At 41.8% G+C, this 24130-nt stretch overlaps 3 protein-coding genes and 1 non-coding gene across 6 annotated transcripts in view; 2 read left to right on the top strand and 2 right to left on the bottom strand.

The window, feature by feature from the left end:
• The window catches only part of EVI5 (ecotropic viral integration site 5), a 77990-nt gene extending 69148 nt beyond the window's left edge, over positions 1–8842 (bottom strand). For 2 of the 3 annotated variants that reach the window (XM_027879991.1, XM_027879992.1), the window contains exon 1: positions 8689–8842. The gene's annotated coding sequence lies outside the window, so the exon portion shown is untranslated. Of the gene's footprint in view, positions 1–5624; positions 5689–8688 lie in introns of those variants that run through there. The other variant, XM_027879993.1, reaches the window with a different exon arrangement.
• A 123-nt stretch (positions 8843–8965) lies between these two features.
• RPL5 (ribosomal protein L5) lies at positions 8966–15539 on the top strand. Its single transcript, XM_027880004.1, has 8 exons — positions 8966–9093; positions 9808–9877; positions 9967–10082; positions 11334–11468; positions 12016–12218; positions 13025–13202; positions 14651–14739; positions 15379–15539. Exons 1-8 carry the CDS (start codon positions 9091–9093, stop codon positions 15476–15478), a joined length of 894 nt encoding a protein of 297 aa, XP_027735805.1. The 5' UTR covers positions 8966–9090; the 3' UTR covers positions 15479–15539.
• LOC114055646 lies at positions 12770–12866 on the top strand. The gene has a single exon (XR_003570789.1). It is a non-coding gene; the product is annotated as a small nucleolar RNA SNORD21 (small nucleolar RNA).
• A 996-nt stretch (positions 15540–16535) lies between the features above and the next one.
• Positions 16536–24130, bottom strand: part of DIPK1A (divergent protein kinase domain 1A) — a 14915-nt gene continuing 7320 nt past the window's right edge. Inside the window, exons 2-5 of the mRNA XM_027880002.1 lie at positions 21659–21793; positions 21276–21383; positions 20435–20611; positions 16536–19320 (exon numbers count right to left, since the gene is read on the bottom strand). Coding sequence (XP_027735803.1) covers positions 18508–19320; positions 20435–20611; positions 21276–21383; positions 21659–21793 — 1233 coding nt within the window. The 3' untranslated portion in view covers positions 16536–18507. The remainder of the gene's footprint in view (positions 19321–20434; positions 20612–21275; positions 21384–21658; positions 21794–24130) is intronic.

Raw genomic sequence — 24130 nt, 5'->3', positions numbered from 1 at the left:
TGTGTGCTGAGAAGAAAAATCACAGTGTTTTTGCAGACACTATCTCCTGTCCATCTAAAGATGGTCCTTTATCAAAAAAGTTTAAAATCTGACACAGGGATGTAACAACCTTCAGGAAACCACAGAGGCCTTCTATCAAGGGGAAAAGAATTTAATACAGTGTTTTTTGTACATAAGATGGCTGAGAACTCCTCAGGCTGCAAGAGAAAATACTGATGGACTACAGTAAAAACCTTTAACAGGGAACTTCCTTTGTCTCTTTGACCTCAGGCTGGAAAACTTCTTTGTATTTGAGGCTCAGCATGTCCAATGACATACACATACTTGAAGGACCATCCCCTTGGCTATCAAAACAGGGAAGAATCAGATTAATCTGCTAAGAACTGACTGCAAAGTCAGTTTGTTTATGTACTAGATTGGAAGATTTAAGGGTTTTTCTTTTCAATAAAATGCAACTCAATCATTTCACTGGAGTTAAAGTATCATCAGGTATTTACAAGGGTAACACACTTTGAAGGTCACATGTTTATAATTAAAGCTCCTTTCTACATATTTTACTTTCCTACTCATTCCCCAAAGCCTAGCTTCCTTAATGTTGCTTTTAGCCAACTTTCTCCTGGAAAGGAGCCAGGACTAGCATCTACCCTACATTAGAACAAAAATAAACAAAAGCATACAAATGGAGTTAAATTTACTAAAAGGCTTAGGTCCATATTCCAGAAGCGAGAAACAACTGACTCATCTTTTTAAATGTTCACTGAGCCTTAATTAAAATCAATGTTTTTAGCATAAGTCTTTATTTTAAAGGTATACAAAATTTACAAGGAGTTAAATTGCTAAGTTTAAAAGGATCCAATATCTGACACATGAAAACATACCATTCCATGCAGCTTTGGGTTTTATGCACCTGCAGCTCCAGTATTTTCTAAGTCTGTTCTCCTTGGTTACAGAAATAATATAACTTATGCCACAATCCACAGGTTAGAACCCAAATGCTCATCTCTCATTTACCACGTTGTGCACAGTTCCCTTTCCAAAGGAAGACTTGATGGAGAAACTGAAGAACATAAGCATGGCCTTCATGCAATATGGTAACACTTAACCCTTTATTCATTACTTACTGTAATTTTAAACAAACCACATGCCTGGTGAGAACCCACTTCAGGATATTACTCTTCTTTCCTTTAAATGATCAGCTAAAAGGCCAACTTTCGATCATTACACTCAAACTCAAAAGAGTAAACCAGTTTCTAAATAAATGACTGAATGGTAATCAGCTTTTCTTGTGAACTACAACTCATTGCAACCTGCAGCTGTTGACAGCCAACAAGAAATGTAAAGATTTTATCATGAGAAGCCTAACCAATTTAGTACTTTCCACATAGGAAAGCTGTCCAAGCTATCCAGTAAACATAGGTATAAACACAGCTGCATACATCAATAGTCAATTCTTCTAACACAATCCATCCCACATCCACAGTCTTGCAGTAATACTTCATCTTGCCCACTAATTTTCTTAGCATAGTCATGACTTGCCTTCACAAGCACTTACAGCATAACTTGAAACCAGTGTATTTTTATGGCTATGGAAGAGCCTTCCTCCATGCTATTCAAGTAACAGTGCTCCTGCAGCCTGCTCTGAGCACAGGTCTTAGAAATCTAATTTTCCTTAGATATTAAATAAAGGGAAATGGCTCTTCACAGAAATAGAAATATGTATCTGCTCATCAAAGGAAGTCAGTTATTTTATGATTAGTTGGCCACTGACTGTTGCACTTCCATTTGGAAGTAGGAGCCTGTTTGCTTCTTTCAAAATGGTCTACTAGGGGAAAAATGCAAGGAAGATCATTGAAACAGATGATTCTCAAGTGTCAGTCTGACACCAAAAAATTTGGCTTTAGAAAGATCAATCACAATTCTTTTTCCAAAGGGCTGAGAAATACTTAGGCCTCAGCCAAACCTGTGAAGTTCCACCAGTAATGCATTCCAATGGAGAAAAAAAATTATTCTGCTTAATGAATACTGGGTTTTAGTTCAGCTGTTTCAGACAGCATGGAAGTTGGAATTTCCTCTTACTATGCCTGAAAGTAGTTCATTGCTTGAACTACATATAACCAAGAAGAATATATGAAAAATGAGAGACATAAAACTAACTTCTGTATAATGTCACTCTGTAGTTATCTGGACTGGATGTGTTCCCAGTATCAGGTTTTGGCTAGCTACTACTTTTTTTACGCCCATTTTAAGTGACATTTGATAGTTTTCTGTAAGAAAAATAACAGTAAGCTCTTCTGACATCCTCCTAGCTACAAGTGAATGGTTAACTTATGACAACAACAATGCATTACTGAAAGACTGGTCCCATCTGCCAGTCTGATGAAACCAAAGAAAAAATACATAATTAATACATTATCACCACAATATAATTATATTCTTTACATTAAAGCATCAAGAACATGTTATGATGTCATCAAACAGGTATGTAATGCTATGCTAAGAATCACTAAGATTTAGTCATGACAGTAGGGCATAAGCAAACTCAGGAGCTGGGAAGTTCAATAGCTTACCATGCAGCAGAACACATTATAACAACCTATTACCAAAACACTAAGTTAGGGTTTGTTTTTCTTTTTTTTAACTGTGTACATAAAGGCAATACAGGTTAGGCAAGATGACAGACTTCAGTAGCATAGCCCAGGTAAAGTTTGTTCAGAGCAAAGAACAAAGACATTTAGTGATGGCTTTTAGCTGCTTTCCAAGTTGGAAATTAATACAAAAAGGTTAAGTGTCCACAGTCATTCTGTCACACCACCTTACTTCTTGTCCAAAATAAGGACCAACCCTACTACTGCATTTAATCCCAAATATACAACTGTCTGGCTGAGACTGGAAGGATTACTTTTGCAGACAATTAGCAAACAAAGTTGACACAGCCTGAAATAAGACAAAGCCCACAGCATCATCCCTGTCATCACGACTGAAAGGAGATCCTTCCTCGCCTGGCCCCTGTACAGGCTCAACACTTCCCAGGCTCTCCCCAAAACACCACTTCACAGCTCAACTGAATAGTTTCCAGAGTTCACAGGAAGTCAGACAACATTAAGAGTAATTATGGAAAAGCTACAATTCAGTAAATGACTTCTGCTGCTACCTTTGAGAATACAGGTTCTGTGTACACACACACAACAAAACCACATCATAACTGGGTATGAAATGAGTACAGCAAGAGCAGAGGCCCTGCACTGTCACTAACCGACTACCCAGGTGTTGCAATCCCCACTTGTTTGAGGAGAAAAGGATGCACTGCAATCCACAGACACTTAAGCAGAGACAACGGCATGAAAGACAGTATTCCAACTTTAAAGGACCAAAAACTGGCCTACAGATGATTCTGGCTGTTACAAATACAGAAGACACGAGGCTTTAATTCAGTATGCTATCTACAGCCTTCAGTGACAGAGTCAAGAACGTAAGAGAATACATCTAACAACTCCAAGTTACATACCACTACAATATTTACTTTCTGGTTTTAAACTGTAACAATTTTAATTGGGTCTGGAAAAAAGTGAATGAAGAAACTGTAATCAAGGCAAGTATAGGTTAGTTTAGAAAACAACATTCATAAACTCAGAGTTTGTTTTCATTATTGTTTCTCTTCTTGGACTGCCAGAGAAAGATTTGTGCTTTTAAACTTAAACATGCATTTGATATTTAAACTTATATCCAAAATATTAAATTCCACTGTGTCTCTTCCTTAGGCATTAGAATTTCTTTTTTTCTACAAGTTATGGAAACAACACAGGAAGAGTAAGAAAATATAAGCATAATCTTAAGTATGCATACCCCCAACTCAGCTGTTTTCCCCCTTCTAAATTATGATATTAGAACCCTGAATTAGCAAAGTAGACATTTATGTTTTCTAGAATTCATTAACAAAGGACTTGTTTTCCCATTTTGATTACTTCTTTGTTTACTATCAATGCTATCCAGAGAACAAACTGACAATAATTATTTAGACATGTCACTTTCTTCATCCCTTCTTCTCCCATAAATTTGGGAAGGCTTTTCTCCCATCTCTTCCTTTTCATTAACACCATTTCAACCACTTCATTCTCCAGCCACCTCCTGGTTACTTGTTCAACAGCAACTAAACAAGTCTACAGAATGCAAACATAGGAAGGGTAATAGGGACAAAAAAATTTGAAACACCAACAAAAATCCCCAACCAACATTACCAAAACAAAAAATCCAAGCCAGCAGCTGTAGCTCAGGAAGTCTTTAAACCTCAACCTCCAGGAGTCTAGGAAGAGATAGGGGGAGGAAGTAGGACTGTTCTGTTAAAGCTTTTTTGTCCTCCAAACATCTGTTCCTCTTCAAGGTACTGTTGTGCTGGATGGATATTCAGTGACAATACCTACAGCTGCTCTCATCCCGCTTTATCAGATTCAGGCAATGCTGATTCATAATACTGAGTGCTTTCCTCCTGATCGTGCTCCTCTTTCCATAGCTGTCTCTATTTCCTTTCCTAATCCTTACTTGAAAGAGAACTCATAGCTATGTATTTCAAAATAAGCCTTAAATCTTTATAAGCATAAATAGAGAGCTGTATAATCATCAAAGCTGACACCACACACTGGAGAAAGGAAAGGAAATAAACAGGCACATTTATACAAAACACTTTAACGCTATCTACCAGTAAACCAAACAAAATCCAGCTACCATCTTCTTTAGATGTGTAGTAAAGCAAATTTAAAAAAAAAAAAAGAGAAAAAAAAATTGAATTTTTTGACAAATGCTTTTGGAGATAAGTAAAACATACTGAATATTATCTGCTCTTCTCTGTATCATTTTGTCTTCTTTCTACATCTTTTGCACGTGATCTTTGGAAAAGATGGAATTATCCGAGACTGATGTGGAACGCTATGTTTTGTTATATGCAGTGTTAATGGCAGCTCACGCTGGGAACTGAAAATGGTATAAACCCAACTTCTCGTTTACTATGGAATTGCTGTGATTATCAGTGCTGACAATTAGCAGGCTTTACATGGAACCACAGCAAAATGGCAACAATAAATACAGCTATAGTATCTACTATCTAGCCAGAACATTAATATCGACTTTTTACCCTCATTATATAAGCACGTTCATGCAGCTGCAGCAGGAGGTGGCAGGAAACGAGATCTCCGAAGCACTATTTGAAAATTCTCTCTCTCAAGAACGACAGACCGGCGGGTTCCCGGCTCAGCGTTACTCCCACCAGCCAAGGCAGAACTCGCCCTCTGCAGACGGGCCCGTCGGAGTCTCCCCAAGCCGCGGCCCCTCCCTCCGGGCACTGTCCCCGTGGAGCTCCCGCCGCGGGCCCGAGACCCGCCGGCCCCGCAGCCCCCGAGCCGGGCAGGGCCGCGCAGCGCGGCCTCCCCTCACCCTCCCGGCGGGGCGCGGGCGATCCCTGCCCGGCGGCGCCGCCGCACCACTCACCCCGCCAGGAGGGTCCGGGCGGGGGCGGCCGCCGCTGCACCGACACCGCCCAGCCCGGCCCCGCCGTGCCGGGACAGCGGGGCCGGGGTCGCCGCGCCCCGCCCGGGCTCGGCCCTGCCCGCCCTCCGCGGCCCCGCGCGCCTCACCTTGGGAGCGCTGCCCGCGGCGGGAGGACCGGGCGCGCGCGGGCATCGGTGTCCGCGCCCGCCGAGCCCCCACTGAGCCCCCACTGAGCCCCGCCGAGCGCCCACACAGCGCCCACCGGCCCCGCGCCCCGGACACGGCCCGGCCCGGCCGCGCGCAGGCGCACTGGGCGCGCAGCCGCCGCGAGGGGCCGCCGCGGCCCCCGCAGTCCCCGGGCCGGGAACGGAAGGGACGGGAAGGGGCGGCGGTGGCGGCGGCTCTGCCCCGCCAGGCTCTCCGCGGAACGGCAGCTGTGCCGCTCGCGGGGGCTGGCTCGGCGCCCCGGTGCTGGAAGGCTGGGGGGCGAGATGTCCCCGCACCGTGCAGGTGTCACCGCTGCCGCACCGGCACAGCTCCGGCCGTCAGCCGAGCCCCCGCCCGGCCCCGGGTCGCGGCACCCGAGCTCGCCCCTCACGGCAGCGGCGGGGACACGGAGCGGCCACCACACGGGGCGAGGACGAGCAGCCCCTGCTCCGCGAAGAGTTGGCTTTTTTGGTGTAATTAGAGCGTCTGCACAGGGATTTTCACAACGCGTTCTCCGCGTTGGAAGCTGCCCACAGTAACGCGTTCTCCGGGAGCACCACGCAGCCTCGGGCTACATGGGCCCTTCCCCACGCACATTTGTCAGACACGTTTCAGCCAGATGCCGATTAGGTTACACAAACAGCTGAGACACTGTCTGCCCGGCCCAGCTTCCCGTCTAATAATGAGCCCATTTGCCATTGTCCTTTTACAATGAGTAGAAGCTCCTAGACAAAACCATACAGAAATATTCATTTGGAAGAATTCTAATTAAATCTTAAATAATTATCATTAAAAAAATAAAAGTAATTCCAGCACACATACAGCACTCTGCACTACTGTTTTATAGACAAATATGCAAAGAATACACTTAAAAAAACAATAAGCAGCAGTAGCAGGAATAGGCTATAGGTAGGCCTTCAGCATAACTCTTTTGCACAGAAATAAGGCTGTCACTGCTGTGAATACAGCAAAAGAAGTACAATTCCTACAAGTGACCACAGGTCAGCCCAGTCACAGACAACAGCGTTTCTGCCTTAAGTCCTCTGCAGACAAACAGGGAGGGGGGCCCTGGTTGCAGGCGGTGCTGATAAAGTACTGGTTTCGTCAGACAGAGAGACTTACAAATACAAGAGACTGCTCCAAAGGACCTGCCTGATACCTTGCTCTCCAGAACTCAGCTAAGTAAAAATAACACATGAAATATGACAGAAATTGAGAACTAACATGGGGGGGGGGGGGGGGGAAGGGGAAGAGCATATACTTTCTTATCAATGCATTATAACTAAAAAGCATTTCATTAAAGCACTGAAAATACTGGTTTTACCGCAACACGTTCAGAGCCTCTACGAACAGCAGTCAACCTTTCAACAAACATTGTTACTAAAGGCCGGAGGAGCACTTCACCCTGAATTTGTAAGAGATTCAGGGGTGGGGCTAATAAGCTCAGCTGGAGCCTCCGTTTTCCAAGGTGACAGTGAGCAAGAAAGTGTGGGGGTGTGATGGGTTAACAGGTTGTTCTTTGTCATGGTGAACTATTTTAGGAGTAAAAGGTCTTCTTAGAAGAAGGAATTGATTTTGATTTTCCTTGTTTAACAACATATTAGTGGAGTCTTGCCGTTGACTGTGAGACATTTGTCATCGAAGTAATTGCTCAACGGCGGCCAGCAGACCCTTATTGGAGAGCGTGGACTTAAATGCCAGAGTAGCTAAGACAATGTGCTCCCCTAGTGATACTTCATGTACAAATAGAAAAGCACGCAGAATTCTGAGCTTTCTAAAATTCATTCTTAGATCACAGAATTATTTTTCATAAATGACCTCCAAGATCATCAAGCCCAATCTTTGACTGATGAGCACCTTGTCAACTAGACCACATCTAGTCATCCAGTCATTTCTTGAACACCTCAAGGGACGGTGACTCCATTTCTGGCAGGAACCATGCTGGTACTTACCTGATGTAGGAAACATTTATTATATCTTTAATTCTCCTGGTTATTTATATCACATTAAAAACTTTTTAAAATATTGGTCTACGTATAACTAGTGAGGTGGGTTCTTGGTTTTTTTAAGGAAAATGAATGAGAATAACCAAATAAATACATCTGGAAAAAATGTCAAGACATCTTTGACAATGTCAAGAAATCTGATGCCATTTGACCTGTTTGGTCCAGTGTGTATACAGATATACATATATATGTATATAAGCATATGTTCAATTCTTGCTTTAATTCATCAAATATCAGTAATCCCAAGCATCTATAATTTAATCATAATTTAACAAATCTTTAATTTCGTAAGAACAGCATTCAACTGGGTTTTTGATTGGTTTGGTATTTTTACTTACTTGCTGTTTGGTCAGTTGTGAGAATTTTCCCTAGAAAATGAAGGAAATTAAAATACTGTCATATTTCCATAATTGGTGAGTTTTTTAACATCAAATTTATTGATTATTCTCTGTTTACAAACCCCTTTGCTGTGCTATATCTCTGGCTAATAACTGCTTAGGTAGTTAACAAAAGGAGACTTGGAAGTGATCATGCATTACATGCAGGTGTTAGATGACAGCAATATTATTTTCTTCCTTAGAATTGCATTTCTCTGATATCACAGAATCATAGAATCAATTAGGTTGGAAAAGACCATCGAGTCCAACCTTTGACTGAACACCACCATATTAACTAGACCCTGGCACCGAGTGCTACGTCCAGTCTTTCTTCGAACACCTCCAGGGACAGTGACTCCACAACCTCCTTGGGAAGTCCATTCCAAAAATCACCGCTTCTGTAAAGAAATTCCTCCTGATGTCCAACCTAAACCTCCCCTGGCTCAGCTTTAGACTGTGATCTCTCGTCGTGTCGCTGGTTGCCTGGGAGAAGAGGCCGACCCCCGCCCCACTACAAGCTCTTTTCAGGTACTTCTAGAGAGCGATAAGGTCTCCCCTGAGCCTCCTTTTCTCCAGCCTAAACACCCCCAGCTCCCTCAGCCGCTCCTTTTAGGACTTACCCTCCAGACCCTTCACCAGCTTCGATGCCCATCTCTAGACCCGCTCAGCACCTCAATGTCTTTGTTGAAGAGGGGGGAGCAGCACTGGCCGCAGTAGTGGGGGTGTGGCCGCAGCAGTGCCGAGCGCGGGGGGATGCCCAAGGAACGCCGCCGGTGCTGCGGGAGAGCCGCGGGAGCGCCGAAGATGTGCGGGGCCCGTCCCGGGGTGCCCGCGGGCGCTGCCCGGACCGCGGCGGCTCCTCCGGGCCGGCAGGGGGCAGCAGGGCGCGCGCGGCGCCCCGCCCCGGCGGGCAGGCAGGAGCTGCGGCTGCGCGCGGCGCGCGGCCTTTTCCCCGGAGCTGCGGAGCGCAGTTGTCGTGCGGAGCGGGCCCCGGCCTGTGGGACCGGACAGTGCCTGGCACGATGGTCGGTACCGGCCCCGCGGGGATCGAGGGGGCTCGGGGGGTCTGCGCCTGCAGCCCGGCACCCGCCGCGACGCCGCGCCCGAGCGGATGGAGCCCGATTGCGGCGGGCCCGGGGCGGCTGCCGGCGTGGCAATGGCTGCCATGGCTGGGGCTGCGCCGCAGGCGGCAGCGAGCGGCTCCGGCGGGCACGGCCCGGCCCCGGCACCGGCCGCGCTGTCGGCCTGGGCCGCGCTCGGCCGGGTTCCGCCGGCCCGGGGCGGGGTCGGGTCCGGGCCGCGGGGCGGAGGTGCCGGCTCTGACAGAGCGGCCGGTGCCCGTCGGACCGACCGGGGCTGGGGCTGCATGGGGAGAGGCTCCTGGGCAGAACGCGGCCGAGAAGTCTCTGGCTGTGCGCGAGTGACAGGAAATGACCACGGTCACTGCTCCGGTCCGTGCAGACAGACCTCCAGTTAACAAATACACTGTTTGTTTTTCTTCTTCTGTACGAAGTTATGGGGATAAGTATGCATTAGTTCCTGTGGGACGGGCAGAATTTGTGGGGTTTGATCTGTTGGGGTTTTTTACCCCATTTAAATGACTTTTTTTATCTAAATGTATAAGAAAACCCGTTTTATTCCTGATTGCACCACGGTTTTATTCATAGCATGTTCAGATAGGATGGTCTTGATTTACATGGTTATATGTTAATAACATCTAGTTATATTTTTTATCCAAGGGGTTTGTGAAAGTTGTCAAGAATAAGGCATACTTCAAGAGATACCAAGTGAAATTCAGGAGAAGGAGAGGTATTAAATTCCCTGTAACATAAATGTCATTGAAGAATATTCTTAGTTTGTTGGCACATTTTTCTACACTGCAACTCTTGCTTTTTCAGAGGGAAAAACTGACTACTATGCTCGCAAACGTTTGGTAATTCAGGATAAAAACAAGTACAACACTCCTAAGTACAGGATGATTGTGCGTGTTACCAACAGAGACATCATTTGCCAGGTAAGGCCTGCGGTGCTTCCTGCCTGCTCACCAGCCTTCCCAGGGTGAAGTGAAGAGGAAGGGGGATAGTTGGAGGGTCTGGGGATTTTTAGGCTAGATCTGAGCAGATTTTGTATTGTATAATAGTTCCTTTAATGTTGTCAGAACTTCAGTAATAGTTTATGTTCATCATAGAAAAGTTTTACTAGTGTTAATGTTCTGTGAGGTTATTTGCAATCTAAGACTATACTGCTTTAATGAATGTTATGTGGGTCATATGAAGCAGCAAGGCCTTATGATGGCTTTCCTGTGAGATTAAAGGCTTCTGGTAAATAAGAACAGTAAGCATTTTTTCATGTTTATGAAGTATGCGGTTGTGTCTTGCATCATACGCAGTTTCTCACTGGGCTCACTTTCTTGTTTGATTTTCAGAATGTTTTGACTAATTTTGAAGTTAAAAACTTAGGCGTGTTTGTTGTATCATGAATATATGTTGTTAAGCTAAAAATAGAGACAGCTGGAAAAGTATAAGTGTTGTTCCTTTATAGAATGATTATCTGTTGAGAACAGTCAGTTCAGTCATTGCCAAGGCTGTTTGATTTTTGAAACTCAAAAATCAGTGGCAGGTGCTTGCACCTGACTGACAGTGCCCTTCCAGTATGTAGGAATCCTGCAAAAAGGGGACAACTTTTGGATGTTGAAAGGAGGTGTGGGAGTCAGCAGAAGCATACCTGACAGTACTGCTGTCTCATGGGAGACCTCTGAGATGATGATAGTCACAGACCCATTAAAAATCGTTCCCTAACGTTAGCAACAGTGTTGTCACAAACTCTGTATCACATGCTTTTTGCATTTTTCTGAGGTGTGCCAGAAGGTGGGACAGAATTCACCCCCATCTATAATGATTCTTTGAAAAGTTGATTTTGTAGGCCGTTTCCTGGCCTCTTAATCTATGTGGAGAGGTAATTACAAGTTGTGCCTGACATTCACTTTTGCTGTCCTAATACAGATTTGAATTATTTGTATATTTACTTGAGGAGTTGATTATTCCTTTACCAAAAACCCACCAACCAACCAAAAAAAAAATCACAAGGAAAAAAATCCAAAGAAACCTCCAGCAAAGCAAACCACCACACTCCTTGAGCTTGCACACAGAGGTTGGCGGTTCGCTGCACACCTCCATACAGTATTCCTGTTGGCTTAAGCAGATGCCAAAAGAACAATAAATGGAGCCTGGAATTGTGAGCACACTAACGTTTGTTTCGTTGTCAGATTGCCTATGCCAGGATTGAAGGCGACATGATTGTCTGTGCTGCTTACGCCCACGAGCTGCCCAAGTACGGCGTGAAGGTTGGCCTGACCAACTACGCAGCCGCCTACTGCACAGGCCTGCTCCTGGCACGCAGGGTATGTATGTCACGGCGCCTGCAGGTGGCTGCTCTTGCTTTTCTGGTTTTCTTATGAAAGGGAAAGCCCACTTCCTTGAGTGGTATGTCAGCCCACCTCAGTCTGTGGGTTTCTCAAAATAATAACTTTGGCTCTTTACCATATAGATTTGATGGCCTCTTTGTGACTGTCAGATCGCAGATGTATGACAGCACAGAGTTTCAGCTCCAGCAGCCCACTTTTAAGTCTCAGCCCCTAAGTTTGGTGGAGGGAGGGAGTCTAGATGAAAATGTAAGAAATGTACCTTGAAGAGTTTGAAAACATGTAACCTGCATCTGTCCATTTTCTACATAGGCTCATGAATAAATCTTAAAATCACTTGTGTGGCTGTTGGAACTGTAGGTTTAAGCATAACAGACATTCTTACAGTGGTGATTGTTAAAAAGCTTTCTGTAAAGAAATTTGTTAAAAACATGATTCTACTGCAGATTCACATTTTAAAGGGGTGGACTCTACCTTTTGTCAAGTAATAGGAAGAATTTCAGAAGTGCGTTTTCTTTCCCCACAGCTTCTGAATAAATTTGGCCTCGATAAGATCTACGAAGGCCAAGTTGAAGTCACTGGTGATGAATACAACGTGGAAAGCGTGGATGGCAAGCCTGGTGCTTTTACGTGTTACCTGGATGCAGGTCTTGCCAGAACTACCACTGGAAACAAAGTCTTTGGTGCTCTGAAGGGTGCAGTGGATGGTGGTCTGTCCATCCCTCATAGGTAATGCATGTTTGGAAGAATTTCTTTAGGCTTCACCTCAGATGCTTCTGTATGTGACAGTCTGCTTAAACTAAAGTGTTAATAACACTTTATGTTAATATGTTCTGACTTGGTAATGTAGCCTAGGTTCTGGGTTGGTGGGGGTTTTGTCAGTTGTTTTTTAATCCACAAGTGCAATTCTGATATTGCTGCTGAGAATCTTTAAACTGCTGAGATGCTGAGAAACTTTTAGACACCGTTGCTTCTACTAAAAGTCAAGTGACTGAATGCACTTAAGTAAATATTCTTTAGAGTTCTGTTAAGTCTTTACCAAATTGTGTGTAGTTGTTAATTTCACCATGAAAACCTGTGCTTACCAGGTATGTTGCTCCAATTGTCAGTACAATAGCCTGAGCAGTCCACCTGCATTTAAAATTATCGCATATTTCAGCTGACTGCTGTTTTCTGCTGGCAGCAGTAGAGGAAAGAAAATCCTGATATCTCATGTATTTTCCTCCCCTCTCCCATGCTGTCCTATTCTTGACTAACTGTCCAGTTTTTCTGACTTGGCTGCTACATGATGACACTCGCAATGACTGAACACTCTGTAGTTGGTCCATGGTGTGTGTGTGATGTACTGCAGTGTTTCAAGACGGGACTGATGGCAGCCAAGATGAACTTAAAACTTCTGCTTCCTATTTTTCATTAGAGGGCCCTATCCCTCAGTTACCTGTAGGAGAATCTGATGTATCAGTAATTTGTGTGTGGATCTTAGCCTCTGAATTAGAGCATTCGGCAGTGTCGTGACTGTAACTGCTGTTCCACAGTACCAAACGTTTCCCTGGCTATGACTCGGAGAGCAAAGAATTTAATGCGGAGGTTCACCGCAAGCACATCATGGGCCAAAATGTTGCAGATTATATGCGTTACCTGATGGAGGAGGATGAAGACGCTTACAAGAAACAGTTCTCCCAGTACATAAAGAACAATGTAACACCTGACGGGGTAAGATTTACCTAGCTCATCTTGTGCGTTAATAGAAATACTGGTAAGTCTTGCGTAGGGGCTTCTGTAGTAATGCAAGTAAGTTTGATCTGTAAAATGATGTGATTCGTGCTGTGTGTTATCTGTGGAAAGAAAATATTTTTTTCCTTCATTAAGGGCTGTGTAGTGTATCACAGAACTTTCAAAAGTGGGACCTTTTTTTCTGCTGTGAAGCTTAACACTCTGCCTATAAATCAAAGCTTATGGGATTGCATTCTGTGCTGGACCATTTCCCCTCCTCCCCAATACAGAAATTAACTTGGAAGTTTCTGTACATGCTATCCACTCAATCCTTATCCTGCACCACAGTCTGTCATTTCTGCAGCTGTAGCAGTTGCACCTATGAGCATGTGCTTCTGTCTCAAATCTGTATTAGGATTTGTGTGACCCTCTAGGTAGTTCTGTGTTCCAGGCGAACACAGAATAGCCCAAGCTAGCTGTATTCTAGGAGCTAGCATTTCATGAACCCACAGAGTCCAATTGTATTTTATTTTAGTACTGCTTTAAATTTTAGTGTTTTGTGCAAAACACTAGGAGAATATGTAAGAATACAGAGGTGCTTCTTCCACTTTTCCCAAGTATTAAGCTCCTTTCAGATGCTTGTCCTGCTGCCTGGAATATTCTTGCCTGGTTTTCCTAGTAAGTGGTCCTGGAGCTTTAAAACAATACATTCCTAGAAAGTTTTTCACAGCTGAGATCTAGTGGTCTTAATTAACCACCAGCAAAGGTATTCTTAAAATTTTGTCATTATGGAGCCAGAATTGTCTTTGGGACAGAGCAGCATTATTGCATCTCTGGGGACAATGCAGGCACTACCGTGGTTCTTGCAAGACTTGTAAGAGCAGCTACAGCTTCACAACATCTGCCTTTTATTAAGCAGCTTTGTAGTGGGTACTGCAGTAGGGTCTGAAGTGGTAAGATTACAGGTCTGGTGCCAGAGTTTGTGTGAAGCATTTTTGTATTAAGTGACCACGAAGTGTTTTATTCTAGGTAGAATAACTTTCTGGCTTGCCTTTTAATTGAAATCTAGGGAAGCTGCAGCACTGAAAGTAGGCTTCAGCAACTGCAAGATGCCAGCCTGTAGTTATGAGACTTTTAAGTTCTGTAGGGAACTAAGGCTCTAGAGTAACTAACTGTAAAATAAGGATAAAATTACTTTCTCTGTTAAATGCCTTGAGTTTGGGTTTGGAGATTGAAATTTAACATTGTGACAGAAGGAATTTCTGAATCCTGTGGCAGTTCTTTCCTATATGAAGGAAGTGTTTTAAAGGCAACTATGCCAAATTACAAGCTATATTGTGATGAAACTGGTTTCTACTGCATGCTCAGCTAGGAGGATCTTGGATTTTTGATATCATACAGCTGGACCATTTTGGTGACTTTAAATTTTAATTTCTTTTTTTCTTTAGATGGAAGAAATGTATAAAAAAGCCCATGCTGCTATACGGGACAATCCAGTCCATGAAAAGAAACCCAAGAGAGAAGTCAAGAAAAAGAGGTAAAACTCTCATTCTCTTCAACATCCAGGTGACTTCTCAGTTGGGGATATTTTAGTTACAGTAAAACAAGCAATGTAGTTCACATAGCAGTTGTGTCAAAATTCACACTGTAGATGAGATTAGGATTAAAGCAGTTCTGTATAATTTACGAGTTAACTTTAGCAGTAGAAATCTGAAATTCAAGAGCTCTTAACTATATTTAAAAAAACTTCCAAGTGAAGGATGCATGTGGCCTGAATAGCTGCAACTCTGAGGTGTGTATCTTCAGGTCTTAGTGTTTTCAGTGGGAAAGCTGCTTCTCTTCAGCTGAGAGCACTACTTTGTCTGTACTAAACTATTTTGATTTTTCAGGGGTGTGGGAGAAAAATCAAGGCGTAGCTATTGCATTGGGCTGATCATGTCTATACTTAAGTCACAGAAGAGTACAGGGTTTACCTCTTGAGAAATCTTCCATCTTTTTGTGGTGCCCTAACTACAGCCTTAAGTCAGTGCAAGAAAATAAAACATGTTACAGAAGTGGGAATACAATCATTCTTCAATCACACTCCTAATCACAGCTGGGGTGCACTTCAGGCTTCTTGGCCACCTTTTTGCTTATTTCTGCCTTGACTATATCGTACTCTGTGCTTACTCTGCAGATGGAATTGTCCCAAGATGTCCCTCGCTCAGAAGAAAGACCGTGTTGCTCAGAAGAAGGCCAGCTTCCTCCGGGCCCAGGAGCGCAGAACTGATAGTTAAGACAACTTCCACAGTTTTTTGTGAAGCTTTGGAAAAAGCCGCAATAAATTTATTGAGGAAGCAACGGTGTAAGACTGGCTCATTTATATAGTTTATAAAAATAAAGACAATATTTTTTATTACCTAGATAATCTGTACCTGAAAGGGTTTTTTTTCCCCCTTTCAAAGTACTGTGTGAATTGAACTTTCACTGAGAAGAGAGGTGATAAGACTTCAAAGACCAAGGTTGCTGCATTAGAATTACTCCTGTAAGAAGGGGAAATCAATTTAATTAATCTTTGGCATGGTGAGTATCAAAGACTAGGTATAAGAGTTTGCTGCTTCTAACTAGAAAAAGATTTAACATTTTAAAAAGGGCTTTACATGTCCTTCATAATTTTTTTTCAGTGTAATGTTAGGGGGCAGTCTGGATGTAGCTTAGGAAAAGAACAAGAGTAGTCAAAGTAGGTTCTAAAGCCTCTGCCCACAGGTAACCTTAGGCTTTCAGGCACTTCACAAACTCGCCTCCAGGTTCTGGCTGCAACTGAAACAGATACTGTCTTAAGCTGAATACTTGACATTATTAAATGACTGATAAGAGAATTCACTTCTGAGTTACACATTCGTGCTTCGTTACAGAGGCCTTGATAAGGAAACTTCCCCTTCTGACCCTTCCCAGACTCTCTGGCAGCCATGACACCAGAGAGTGTCCCTGCTGGGACAGAAGGCCCTTCCTTCCCTGGGGACAGCTCCACTGAGCCCACGGGTGCTCCACTTGCCTCCCCACATGCCCCCCCTGCAACATTCAGCCACCTCAGGCTTCCCTGAGCAGAGGCCAAGTCATCCCATTCCACAGGGCAATTCATCCTGGCACAGTAACATAACTTGAGATGGCCCCTCCAAGGAGCACCCCCAACCCAAGAACCCCCAGGTCCTACTATCTCATTTTCACAGATGTTGCTGTGTCCTATTAGACTTGCTGAAGTTGTTAGCACAGTTTAAACATGGGTAAAGCAGTCTATGTGAGGACTGTTTTGCTTTTAAGATACTGATTGTTGGTGTAAATACTGCTCTTGAAAGAAAAGGAGGCCTGTCATTTATTGTAAACAAGTGTTTTGTTCCAACAAAAGCTTCAACTTGATGCAACAGCAATAAATATGAAGGTTCTGTACAACAAATCACTATTAAAGATGTTTTCCAGTTGTTAATGGCAGGAATCTTCTCTGCCCAAAACCTCTTAGCCATCACTCAGATTTTTTCACCAAGAACATGACCACTTTATACTTGAGTGCATTGCTGGTTACAAATACTTACTAGTTTGTGGTTGGAGCACAGTAGCAAGTTTGAGACAAGAATTAGCACGAGCACAGTATTTCTTAAATTAAAAAGCTGCTGTTCACAAAACAGTACCCTCTTAACCCAAGCTGCATATTATCACACAGGGTTTGAAGTCGTGATGTTATTGTGGCCGTGTACTTCAGTTTAATCAAGGATTGCATTTAAGACAGGATACCTAAAGCAATTAACCTTTCAAATATTTAAATAAAGTTGAGAATGAATTAAGGGGCAGGGATTCAGAAGTAATATGGATGACTGGCTTTAAAATCATTAAGGTTTGAATAACTTTATACCTAAAGCATCTATAAATTAAACATTAACACACTATCAAGGCGTTTTATGGACATCCAATTCCGCAAGATTATGAACACAGATGTAAATCTGAAGAGCAACAAGGGGATATTAAAGGTGGTAGAGTGGTCATGCCGTGTGGAGTGCCAGGATCAGATGGTGTTTATTTACTCGAGACTTCACAATGACTCATAGATGCTACTAGAAAAAAAAACCCCGATAACAGTAACACACTGCAGCTCACTTACTTTCCAGCTCTTTCCTAGCTGTTACTATCTCAGGCTCCAATTTAAGCAATATTCCACGATCCTGAACAATCCAGCTTCTGTCCTACAGTTCAGGTCTAGCTCTCACATAAATCTTCTTGATCTATTGCAAGAAGTAAATAAAAGAAGTAAAAGTCCGTAGCTAAATTTGGAGGGACAGTAAAGAGTCAAGACTGCACAACTATTAACTTGTTTCGCAGGTTACACAGCAGATTCTCACCCTATGCAAGCTTCCTTTTTTTAACTGGTAGGATACTTCTGCTATCAGTATTTTTGAAAATTAACTTCAGTTTCCATACAATAGCTTAGTCCACAAACTCCTTACTTTTCAGTATTTGCTACACCTTAATTTAAGTTAAAGATTTCAACTGAAATACAATAATTTACAGGTTTTGAAACAGATGCTGGTATTGCTGCTAGACCACACAGATGATTTTAAAAAATAATATTCTAAAATTCTTGGCCCCCACTCTGGTTCACCATACAATGACTTAATTAAAAAGTGTTGTACTAGTTAAACATTCAAGATGTAAGCATGAGGTAACAAATGTGTAAACAGAATCTGATTTAAGTCTCATATTACAACCTGTCTGTTCTAGAATAAAATTCTAATTTTCCACGGTTAAAAAATTATTAATGTGCAAATTCTGCCATGCCAAAATAGTAGTAAACTTCAATCTCACAGTTCAGTTTATTCCTAACAGCAGCTTGGACTTGGACACATTATTTGCAGTAGTGGTGATTCTTAAGAAAACTACTCACGATAAAAATCCTTCGCAGGTATTTCACAAGTGAGCAATGATTTCCACAGAACTGGAAGATGTTCCATCGGTTGATGTGGTGGCACAGTGAATACTTTCATCCTGTTCAAGATCTGACAAAGTGCACAGAACGGTCAAGCATGCAGAGTTTTTGTTTCCATAACACAGCACTGAACACCAGAAGTACTTCTGGCCTCTGCCCGATCATTCAGTGGCATGTTCATTTTTTGAGAAGTCCTGTCATAAGGTACTTACTGAAGGGCAAGAGTGAAAGAACCATTAATAAAATCTGAGTAAAGAAATATCTTTTAAAAAAGGTGCAGACTGTTTTTATCAAATGTGGCAGACCACTTCTAGTGGCAGGCATCAATACTGCCTTCTGCTGGTGAAGAAGCTAAGAATCATTTGTATGAGAAATTTTCTTCCATAGTAAAGTTTTTAAGTTATTGAGTATTAAAGAATGCTCCATTTCCATCTGATTTGCTGTGACTTTAAGGGCAATACACAAGTACAGTTGTTTTTCTAGTTCTTCATGGATATCAGAAGGAGCACCACGAAGCAGATAGTCTTTAAGTAGCTGACAGGCTTTTGCCAAGTTTGGCTGAATTACTTCTGTGGTACATCTCATTTTGCTTTGGTCACATAGTGTTCTACAGTCTGTACCATAAATGCAGTCCAAATCTGAGTCGCACTGACGATCTTTAATTATTTCCTTAAAGTTCATTTCTGGCACAATTTTTCTCATGTCCATCATTTTCAAATCATATTTATCGTTATATCCCAAGTTTTTGGCACTTGTATCACACATAAGGAAGTTTCCATAAGGTCCATGGAAAACATCTTCCACAAATTCTAAAAGTCCTATAGCTATTTTTGCCTTTCTTGGCCATGATGGAGTGAACCATTGGTCCATGCTTCTTCTGAAGCCAGAGGGAATGAAAAGTTCTATAATCCATGGAAGGCTGATTCCATAGAGAGAGGTATATTCAACTCTTTCCGTCACATAGAGATCCCCACAAAACCCCATCAACTTGGGAGTATGTTCTTTATCCTGGAGGATCACCATTAACAGAAACTCCTCTAGCTGCAGAAGTGCCCACGCAGATTTCGCCTCTGGCAAAGAGACTCTGCCATCTTTGTTTCCATCGGCAAAAGATAGGATGAGATTTACCAGTTCTGAAAGATTTCCTTGTTCACCCAATTTTGTCTAAAAGCAACAAGCAAAAAAGATTAAGCATGACTTCATTAACTACCACCAATCCATCTGTCACTCTACCTCCTGTTATCTCATATGAATAGCACGGTAGTGCTACATGTTCTACTTTTTATTTGCTGTGGATGTTACAGGACCCGCTATCAGATGCCTGAAGAGCTTCCTTTTTGTTCCGTTTTCGTAGGCACTAAGCATATGCTCTTCTGAAAGTACTAGTGTTTTTTGCATTTCAAAATGCAAACATTAAAATTCAAACATTATTCTTGGTCACATCAGTCTTTAGAAAAATTGTATGAACTAGCTTGTTCAATATTCTCTTAGTAGGAGTATGAAGAATTCAAATGTTTATATCAGGTTTTGTTTTCAGCTGGTTAAACCTTACAGGTGTAGAGAAATTACATTATCAACTACATTTTGGCCATCTATAAAAAGTACCAAGACACACTGGGTACAAATCTCTTACGCTAAGTGTACTGAAATGCTTAATTTTCTTATTTGATATAAGCACCTTAATTGTGTCAATACACAGAAGCCACTGCTGGAATCAGAACTGTTCCATTTTCAACTACCATGAATGCACACACAGGGGCAAATAGGGAGACACAGGAGCTATGATAACAGTAAGAGAATTTTAAGAAAGAACACCCAAAATCAGAATTAATAGAGGATGAAGATGATTATATTACGAAAAGTCTGGGGTAGCATTAAGGCAATAGAAATATTGTCACGGTAAGGTAACACAGAAAGGACGAGTATGACTGGTCACTCTGGACAGAGATTCCTGCTGCTCAGTCAACACAGCATCTCTTCCCAAGCATAAACTCAAAAGCACCAAAAAATAAATGTTTTTACCATGTTTTCTATACAAATACAAGTCACAGCTGTAAACATGCAAGATAAATGCCAACTTTCATCATTTAAAAAGTAAGGAAAAAAATGAATAATTAGTTACTTCAAACTTCAAGGTAAGCACCTCTGGGAAAAACTAGTTTTGTGCTGATTGTTTTTCTAATACGCACTTGAACAAGGCTCATACAATGGGGTATTCTTTCCAGCTTCAGGAAAATGAGCCTTTCAGTCAAAATAGAATAAATAAGCATATACTTACTTTAAAAAGACCATATACCATTTCTTTGAATTTCTCAACAGTGGTTCCTCTTGTTGGTTTATCAAATAGGACTATTTCCTTCCTTGGTTCTGGGTCAGTACCAAAATCAAGTTGAGCAGCTTCCTCCATCTGGCATTTTATAACACTTTGCAGATTTCCCCAGATTCCTAAATATATCTATGCAGAAAAAGATGAAAAAGCTAAAAAACACTGTACAAGTTCATCTGCAGACTACCTGTCTTCCAACCACTGCTTCAGCAGTCAAAGGGCAACACAGCTCAGCAAACAGAGTCCTGGGCACAGACAATGCACAGAGCAATTCAAACAGTGACAGCCTCAAATAGAACTGCTGCAGGTGCTCAGGAGAACTACACTGGCAAACACTTCACAAACAGCATATTGGCACTAATACCACTGGGCACAGGCTGTTAAGAGGCTGCTGCTTGTTTCTGTGAAGCAGGAGAGCAGAGGAGCAGTATGCTGTACAAAAGTATGCTTGTTCTGTCAAACTGTGGAAGGATCCAGTATGTATGTTTCCAGAATACATGTATTATATAATGATAATATACCCCTCTACATACAGGAATAATCTGTACTCTTGTATATAGGTGCACACTGTATATACAAATAGTATGTATTATATCTTCTATATATAGATATTTTTATGTGTGTATGTCTGTATATACACGCACACACATGCTCTGCATGTCACAGCAAATGAAGTTTGAAATAGTCTGTATTAAATAGATACAACTTGCTGACACTGAGGTCTTCTTATTGTTCCAGACAATAACATTTCAGTGGGAAATAATAAAACTAGGTTGGATGAGTAAAGCCTTACCTGGTTGTTGGGCTTTGTTGACAAACATTTTCCAAAATACAATGTTTCTTTAGCACAAAGACTACTACATGCTGACCCATCAATAACTCCAGTCTTGTATTTATCACACTGAAACAAACAGGGAGAAATTTATTTAGTAAATTGCCTGAGAAAGGAGGAAACAACTGCAACTCTTCCAACACCTGACTCTAGAAAGAAAAATATAAGAAAACAATTCTAATAACCCTATATCAAAATAATGTTAAGAGACACAAGTGGTTTTATCTGTAACTAAGTTGTAATCTTACTTCAATATGAGAATTTGATTAAATTACACAGGGCACTGACTGAATTGGCTGTGGAATTAGTCAAACGCTTTAGAAAGTTATGCTAAATATACTTACTATTATTTTCCTACAGTCATGTCCTCTGCACAGCTCTGTGTAGGTGGAGTACTGAACATACATAACCCAGCTGCCAATAAACACTACTAACCAAGAGATGAAGAGATACTTCACACGCACGGACGACAAACGTACCTAGAGGACACAAAGAGAAAATGTGATTTGCAATTCACTGAGCAGCAGTAAATGTGATTTACTATTTCACCTTTAAGGAATTTGACTTCCACGGTGATAAAACAAGCAGACTACATTACATGGAACATCCACTTCCTTCAGGGAGCAAAGCTGACAAGGGAGGTCAGTCTGACTTATTTAAGTGGAAGGAAAACTGAGATATAAATAAATAGAAAAAAAGGTGTCAGACCCTTACAGGGCAAGCCAGGTTGCAGGAACCAATTTGATCAAAATTATAAACTGCCAGAGCTCAATTACATGCATTTTTCTCTAAGAAAAGTTACTTCTGTTCTACTCACGGTAAATCAAATGCAACAGATCAGGACTTTTTTTCAAAAAATAATCTGTGGTAATGTGTAAATATGCAAGATACATATACAAAGAACATGGTGGATGTCAGGGTCAGGTTCCATGTGCTGAAGTCTCCCTCTCCTTCCTTGAAATTGCGTCATTTAATTATGCAAATAAAATTCCTCTGTACTAGCCTCACCTTCAGTCATCTTTCCCATAAATGTATGCAAGACTTTCCTGTTGTTTCTGCGGCCTCACATTTACAATTTTCACTAGGGACAGAGGAAAAAAGTATTTAAAAATTAGGAACTGAGGGAGAGCTAAGTGTCTTGCTAAGTAGGAGGGATGTTTTGATATTTTTCTTTTTTTTTCCCCCCCTCAGAATCTGATGTAGTAACAGTTTCATTTTCTTACATCAGGATTAGAAAATAATTAGAAAGTCAGCTTTAGCAGCAGGATATAAGGAAAGTGCATGAGAGCAGCTACATTGGGTCAGTATGAGATACATTTCTATGAGTATGCTGATCTTCAGCATTAGCTGTAAGAAGATGCTCTCACAGACTGAGAACACATTATACACCCCAAATGTGCTTGCAGTTTCCTCTCAAAGAACTTGCTAAGCCAGATGTGATATTCTATATTTAGTAAATCCTAAATCATTTATCTTTCTTGAACTTACCCAGACTCCCTCAAAAATCCACATAAGCTTTTAGCATCCACAACACCCTTTAGCAATTAATTCCACAGGTCTACTATCCACTGTACCGAGGACATGGGCCAGAGTTTATTTTGCTTAAGTTTGATTCATATTAGCTTTGTTTGAGATCCCCTAGTTCATTTACTGGAAGAGAGGAGTTACAATTTCTGTCCACTCTCTCCCCATCTGCCATGATTTTGTAAGGCTCTGTCACATGCCTCCCTGACATGTCATCTCGTTTCCAGATTGACAGGTTCTAACTTAGCTGTTCCTCATAGAGAAATTATTCCATGTTTGGAAAGGGTTCCAAGAAAAGTAGTAATGATGAGCAGTTCTGCTATCACACCCATAGAACTGCAGAAGACATAAATAAGCCAGTTATTTTTAACTAGGAAAACTGCAATAACTTACTAGTATTTATTAAAATATGACAGACAACCAGCATGCACTACACCCTTTCCTCTTGGGAAGAAATGATCCAACAAAATGCAGTTTCAAAACACCCAGAGGAGATTCCAATCCATACAGCTGTGGTCCTGCCACAGGCCTCAGCCGTTCATCCCTATTCCTTCATGCCTTCATATGCTTGACAATCTTAAACCTACCTAGCTAAAACAAGAGAGATACAACTAACTGCTTTTATTCCAGTGATCAATCTTGAGCAGGGAGATCCTTCAAACTTCTTCTTTTATGATATTTTATTGCGAGTGTTGTAAAGACAGATAATTTCTGCTCTTTTCCTTAGAGCCACAAAGACCTTAGCTGAAGTAACACGTAATTTCCTCTAAAGCATGGTATCCACAATAAGGATATACATTGGATGGAGTACAAAAGGAGACCAATAGCAATGCTGTGTGGTCTACAGCACATTTAGAAACAGCTAAAAAAATGTATGAGAAAACTGGGCACAGAACACTCAAGAAAACAAATCTGACAGCAAGAGGCTGGGCAGCATAAAAAAACCAAACAACCAACCAAAAAGAACATATAAAGAACACTACTAAAATCACAGAACTGCAAGCCTTTTATGCAATTTCATAGCTTAAAAAAAAAGACAAAATACCACACCTACATGCTTACAAAAGGAAGCATCACAAACTTCCTTGTAAACCACACTACTTGAAAAGACCAATGAAAAGCAGTAGAAGTCATCCTACATGAGAATCAGCAGTGAGTGAGACCTTATGGGTTCAGTAATAAGGTTCTCACCCCCTAAAGAAGAGAACTGAAATCTTAGTTCCAGCACAGGTGCACTCAGTCTCATTGATTCTTTCTTCCAGATAATTTTCTGTATTTAGTAATTTACAATT

The sequence above is a fragment of the Empidonax traillii genome, unplaced genomic scaffold (genome assembly GCF_003031625.1).
Source record: "Empidonax traillii isolate 1590-97213 ecotype Southwest subspecies unplaced genomic scaffold, ASM303162v1 scaffold62:size2133460, whole genome shotgun sequence".
Taxonomy (NCBI): Eukaryota; Metazoa; Chordata; class Aves; order Passeriformes; family Tyrannidae; genus Empidonax; species Empidonax traillii.
The sequence above is the reverse complement of the archived record's forward strand: the minus strand, read 5'-3'. Positions and strand labels throughout refer to the sequence as shown.